Below are 6,950 nucleotides of genomic sequence, written 5' to 3' on the forward strand. Positions count from 1 at the left end.
AAAACAGTTTTGGTGAATTTGTCCATAATGGAGGGCCAAAATGAATATACATATTTTGGTGTCCATGACGGTTTCTATCATGTTCTCAACTTTAGTAAAATAGAATAAATATATAACAATATATAATATGGATTATAATTTTGTATTCTCGATACACCCCTCCAATTGATCCAATTTTTTTTATGTAATTTCTAGTGAAAAATCGGTGTTACACTTAGGGATGTAAATGATCCAAACCAAACCAAACAGTATCAGGCTTGAGCTTGGCTCGTTTAATATTTTTTGAGGATCGAGCTCGATTCGAGCTTCTATTATCGAGCTTGAGTTTGGTTTGTATTGAAATTACTAAGCTCGAGCTCGGCTCGTTAAAAGCTTGTTTATCATGTTAATCAATCCGCGCTCAAGCTTAATTCATTAATAGCTTGTTTATCATGTTTAACAAGTCTGACTTGAGTTCGGCTCGTTTTCGAGCTCGTAAAGCATAGAATTGAGCTCGAGTTGGTGCTTGATTCGAGCTTGTTAAAAAATTAAGCCTATCTATGAACTAATTTTAAATCGGACATAAAAATATAAATTCATTCATAAATAACCAAAACGAAATAACAAATAAAAAAACATATACTCATTATATTATTGAACATCCCAAAATAATACATTTAGCATTTAGATGATAAATATTCGTCATACACTGATATCACCATATAAATAACATTGCATAATTTCAATCATATAATACTCCATTCATTGTTCCAAATAAATTTTATTTTTTAATTAATATATATTCATTATATTCAATTTAATATAATATTTTAAGATACTAATTTGTAAATTTACTCGACGTATATGACTTAGTGATGTAAATTTTTTGAGAAAAAAAAAATATGTTGGTGAATTTCTGTTAATTGATTATGTTTTAAAGAATATTTTAGTATAATGATAGACAAGTAAGATTAAAAATATAATTGTGACTATGTGGTGTAAATTCATTTTTTTAACTATGTTTTGTATTCAATTCCTTATATTGAAATTTATACTATATTTTTATTTGTCAACTCAACAAATGAGCCAAGTTCGAGTTTATGAGTCACCTAAACGAGTCGAGCTCAAGCTGACGAGCCACCTAAACAAGCCGAGCTCGAGTTCGCGAGTCTGTTATCGAACATGTTTGAGAGTCTATTATTAAACATGTTTGCGAGTTCACGAGTCGAATATCATTAGTCTTGAGCTTGGTTTGATTAAATTTTCGAGCTCGAAATCGAGTTTCAACTTTACTTGGTATGATTAACAAGCAAACTCAAAAAAACTTTTTATCGAACCAAACTCCAAATAACTCACAAACGGTTTAAATTATTTATATCTCTAGTTACACTTATCCGGAAAAAACACAAAAAATTAATATTAATTATTATAATTGTAATTAAATATATAAATTTACTAGAATCAGTAGATATATAATATTATAATATACAGGCTGTGAAATGTGCTTACTTTCATTTGATAGCAACTGATACGCTGGTTCATCGATTTTCCGTATGTCGGGGAACGGAATCCATCCCTATCACCCGCAATGGCCGCCTGCCGCGGCCCCTCCGACTGCCACCGCCACCGCGCCGTCTCCGCATCCGCATTCTCATTCTATTTCTATGGATAACCCTGCCGCCCGCCTCTCCTCTGATGAGGTAAACCTGTTGCTCTCATATGAGTAATGTTTGTATCCATTATTTTTCTTTCCTATCACTTGTTGGATAGGGAAATTAATTTTAGTGATGATTGGAGAGTGATGGGGTGCAATTTATTTTCTAGGGTTTTAGGCTTTGATACTAGGGCTTCTTCGAATCATTATCATTTCTTTTTTTTTTTCCTAATTCCATATTGAAGTCCATGAGTTGTGTTATTTAATATTTTTATTTTGCTGCTGCGAAGGTGCGAACGATATTTATCACGGGTTTGCCTGAAGATGTTAAGGAGAGAGAGCTTCAGAACTTACTGAGGTGGCTGCCGGGATACGAGGCCTCGCAGGTGAATTTTAAGGGGGAGCATCCTATGGGTTTTGCACTTTTTGCAACTCCTCAACATGCTATTGCTGCTAGGGATGCACTTCAGGTCATTCGATTAGTTTTCGGTTATTTTATCTTCTGGTTTAGTTTTTATTTGTTTCATCTTTTCATTGATCCGTTTAATGTCACATTTTAATTTTGTGTTGTGAGGATATAGGATATGGTTTTTGATATGGACACGAAGTCTGTGTTGCACACTGAGATGGCTAAGAAGAATCTTTTTGTGAAAAGGGGTGAGCTTTTATCTATTCTTAACTGTCCATTGAATCTTTTCTTTTTTTGTTATGTTTGTACGAATATTTCAAATACCTGAGAGCGTGATTTTTTTTCTATGGAATGTTTGATTATCCTACTCTCTTGGAGGTATTGATTACACTATCCGGTAGGAGAAGTACGAGACATCAAGATTTTCTAGCTTTAGCTACTTGTATATTTGATAGATGATAATTGGGTTAGGATTTAAACTATAACCAATTGCATATAATTCTTTTCCAATAATGAATTTATGAGACCAATTTTTACTGCAAGTCATTTTATTTTTTATTTTTTGCTATTTTATTTTCTAACCCTTTTCCCTGTGCAGGGATAGTTGCTGATTCTAGTGTTTATGACCAAAGCAAACGTATGAGAACTGGTGGTGATTATACACATACTGTCTTTGCAAGTCCATCTCCTTTTCACCCTCCCCCAGCAGCTGTTTGGGGACCACATGGGTATGTTGGTTTTAAAACATTATGTTTAAAAGTTGGGTTAAAATTTCCTTGGAAGCCGGAGCTGTAGGCTGAAAATCGCAATTATGGAACTGAGGTTGTGAAGTGATGTTGACAAGGTTTCAAAAATCACTAGCCCAGCGCCTAGCGCCTAGGCGGGGACCAGGCGCCATTAATCGGATTCTACGGTAGCTAAGCTAATGCAAGCACATGATCAACAATAGCTAAGCTAATGCAAGCATAATGAAAAGAGCACACTGCTCTATAGGTCAGCTAATGAAGAAATATATATACACTTCATCATTCACCCACAAAAGCTAGTACCAGTTCTCTAATGAATCTATAATCGGTTTCCATTTAGTATGAAAGGAAGAAAACAGAAGCAAAGTTCTTAAAGATGTTTGAATGACATTGTGCTGAATACAAATACATGTTAAAATATCTCTCAATCAATGTGCCTTTACCATCTACACTTTAGGAAAAATACACGAAAGAATCATCATCAACAATTTAGCTAAAGAATCATCATCAGCACTTCATCAGGAAAAATACACGAAAGAATCATCATCATCAGGAAAAATACACGAAAGAATCATCAACAGCAAGATGATGTTGAGTTCTTGAATCCAGAATTAGACAAATCACAAAATAAGCCAGCAATGTTTTATCAAGAATTTCGACTAAGAAGCAACTCATTTGTCTGTTAAAGAACAAACACCTTGATGCAATGTTGGAACAATAATCAGGGAGAAAAACATATGCAAGAAAGTAAGAAGAAAGAATAACTTGAGCCTCTGGAACGAGATGGTGCCTCTGGAAAATAACCAGAAAGAAAGAAACGCAGCCTGGAACGAGGAGTGCCTCTGGAAAATAACGAGATGGTGCCTCTGGAATGAGGAGTGCAATGAAATAGAAACCAAATAACGAGAAAGAGAGAAACACAGCAGCCCAGAAAGAAAAGCAGCAGACCTAATGGGCCAAAATTTTATTTTTTTAAATGGGTTTCTTAGCGGATCATTAAATTTAGAAGTCCAATTTTTTTTTAAAAAAAGCAGGCCCAACTAGGCGCCCAGCCTCCGCCTAGGTGCGCCCAGGTCCGCCTAGGGCCTGGGCTGGCCGCCTAGCCCCTTATCGGTGCGGCTGACCTCCGCCTACCGCCTAGGCGGCCGCCTAGGGCGCAATTTAGAACACTGGATGTTGATGGAAACGTTTCCCTTATTAATAACATGATTTCCTGGCTTAGGTATATGGCTCCAGCTCCTCCACCTTATGATCCATATGCAGGTTATGCTGTTCCTCCCGTGCCTATGCCTGCGCCAGTTCCTGTACCTACAGCAAGCAGTTATCTACCTGTTCAGGTAATGCCACTTTTCAATTTTTAATTAATATTTAATTTTCTGATTTATGCTTATTGCTCTGAGCTTGTTTAACTATCCACCGGTGTTCGAAAATTCGGCCTAGGAGCTGGCCTACCGCACTGAAAAACTGCTAGTCGGCCAGTCTAGGCGGCAAGGACACCTAGAGGGCCCTAGACACTGACTAATCGGCCTATGCGTCCTAGGCTCTATGGACTATTTGGGTTTTTAGGCTTTTTTGTGCTTTTTTTAAAAAATCTTTTTGGGATTTTAATTTATTTAACGGTAATATATGATGAATTTGGCAGTAATGCCAGTAATTTTTGTTGTTGTGGAGGGTTGGATGTACATACCAAAAAGTAGGATTTCCAGAATAGGATCATTTTGGTTATCAAACTAATTTTAATTGACGAAATTATTCCAAGCAAAACGCTTGATGATTGAATGATTGTCAATTATCTCATGCTACTTTTGTTCAGATGACTGAAACTTGTCATTTTCTTGCAAACATAGGACAGTTGACTTTGTGACAACTCACCGCAGGCTTGTATTAGTAGCCTGTGTATTTTAATATTTTAGGAAAGGGTCAGATTGCTATTAATATATTTGGTTCTTTCCGGTAGGTGATCTGGTGAGTTTGTTAGCCTTTGTCGAGTTGCTGATTGTTAGCACATTTGACAGATTGATGCTTTGCTCAGTCTCTTTTCGGTACCGGAAAGCATGGCACTTATCACTTCTAGAAAGTTGCCTCTATTTTCATGTAATAGTTTGTATATTTTCTGTAGAATACCAAAGACAATCCTCCTTGCAATACTCTATTCATTGGAAATCTTGGTGAGAATATTAATGAAGACGAGTTGAGGGGCCTCTTCTGCGCGTAAGTTTTTACTTCAATTGCTTAGTCGTGGAGCTTCATATATTTGATCAACTGCTTCCATGTACCTCTTCATATATGCAGGCAACCAGGCTTCAAGCAGATGAAAATAATAAGACAGGAAAGGCACACTGTTTGTTTCATTGAATTTGAGGTGAGATTTGTGCTTTGTTAATTTGCTTGATGCTTCTCGGGCCCTAATTTTTCCGTCGTGATTTGATTGCTTTTCTCAATACTGCCAAATGAAGTTTTGTTGCTTCACGCAGGATGTGAACAGTGCTGCTCATGTGCACCACAGTTTTCAGGGAGCTGTAATACCAAGTTCTGGTTCTGTTGGCATGCGCATTCAATATCCTTATGTCTTAGGTGGATTTTTTTATGTTGAACTCTTGAAAATTTTGATGTGTTTTGAAGGCAATCCTAGAGATTTGACATTGACCTTTTGTTGCTTAGTTCTATTTTCCATTTTCAAGAATGGATTTCGCAGAAGGCACTTCGTGTCATTGTTTAACTAGCTATCATTATTTTTGGGAGTTTGCCTCCCAGCCTTAGTCTCTTGCCTCTCTTTACCCAGTTAGATGACTACCGCTTTATTTGTTTCCAACCACATACTCAGTGAACAGAGAATGAAAACAGAGATGACTTGGAATTAAGGAAGAATATTTTGTTGCGTTCTCTGCTGTTTTATTTTATTGTTTTATCTTGACCTCAAGAAACATATTCGAAGAATCCATTTGGGAAGAGGAAGGATTCCATCAACCCAGGTAGTGGCCCAAGCGTGAATGGAGTGCAGCAATTACTTACATACCAGTAGCTGGAAGGAATGTATTCTGTTCTCTATGCTCTACATGATAGGATGCATCATGCGGCTGTTGCATGCATCGATTCATCATCAAAGTCATATCATTGTCATCTATATGATTATATGAATCCACACAGTGGCAAACATATTTGTTGGTGTGTTTACTAGACATTAAGACATGCATTCGAGGCTATGCCATATTGAGTGATTTTGAACTTAATCGTGGTCAGTTATATGGTTACATGTTATAAGCTGACATGGTTGTGTATTAGCTGCGCTTTTCTTCACATATCAGGAAAATGATTCCTCGACACATATTTGTGCCCCTGGAAGTAAGAAGCATTATCTCTAGAACCATCCATTACGCTTAACATATTGAAGATCAAAATTTCCTGCACTCATAGCATCTCATCCTAGGAAAATGAGGGTTTCATCTCATGACATTTTATAATTTATTATATGGAACACCTAGGTATCTTTATCATCAGGATTTCAACCATATCTATCATTCATCACTAGGCATCATTTTAGTAATCATAATTCCTTTTTCCTCCCTGTAGAATAAGCTAATTAAAATGAGACATGAAACATCCAGGAATCGAACCGTAACTTAGTGCAGGGTCTTGGAAAATTTATCATGTTACGCAGGTTTCGAGGATGTTCAAGACGAGGATTTGCTGAGCAAACTATGACCCTGCCTGTATTTGGTATCGCGTAATAAAATACTTCTTGATGGTATGTTGGTATCCCTCCAGTTGATCCCAATGTAGTTTTGTTGATATTCTTTTTAGCGCATTACAATAGATATAAATATGACTTAATTTGTTGTATTGATTCTAAAATATTCAGTGTCCAATCCTACCACCCAATTTATATGTGATACCTTATCCTGAGAAATCATATGTTGGTGTCTATCGAATTATCATAATTCTTTTTGTCAACACCTTAAGTCGTGCTATATCTCAGACTAATCTTAGTCGTGTTAGGTTCGGACCCATAATGGGGAAGATTCCGCAAGAATAGAATCCCAGACATGGATAGTGGAAAATAAATAGTATTGGAATTATTTCTTGTATTTGTAATTCTTACTTGTCTCTCTTTTTTATCATAACGCAAATTGAAATTTGTTGAATCGAATATATAACTATGCTT

General features: G+C 36.4%; 1 protein-coding gene across 1 annotated transcript; it reads left to right on the forward strand.

Moving 5' to 3' along the window:
* The first annotated feature begins 1,470 nt into the window (after window positions 1–1,470).
* On the forward strand, window positions 1,471–6,678 carry LOC140830214 (uncharacterized). Its single transcript, XM_073193499.1, has 9 exons — window positions 1,471–1,679; window positions 1,924–2,103; window positions 2,215–2,290; window positions 2,641–2,770; window positions 4,011–4,125; window positions 4,908–4,999; window positions 5,081–5,150; window positions 5,263–5,355; window positions 5,724–6,678. The coding sequence occupies exons 1-9, from the start codon at window positions 1,533–1,535 to the stop codon at window positions 5,808–5,810; spliced, it is 990 nt and encodes a 329-aa protein (XP_073049600.1). The 5' UTR covers window positions 1,471–1,532; the 3' UTR covers window positions 5,811–6,678.
* Window positions 6,679–6,950: the final 272 nt, after the last annotated feature.

The sequence above is a fragment of the Primulina eburnea genome, chromosome 1 (assembly GCF_022965805.1).
Source record: "Primulina eburnea isolate SZY01 chromosome 1, ASM2296580v1, whole genome shotgun sequence".
Taxonomy (NCBI): Eukaryota; Viridiplantae; Streptophyta; class Magnoliopsida; order Lamiales; family Gesneriaceae; genus Primulina; species Primulina eburnea.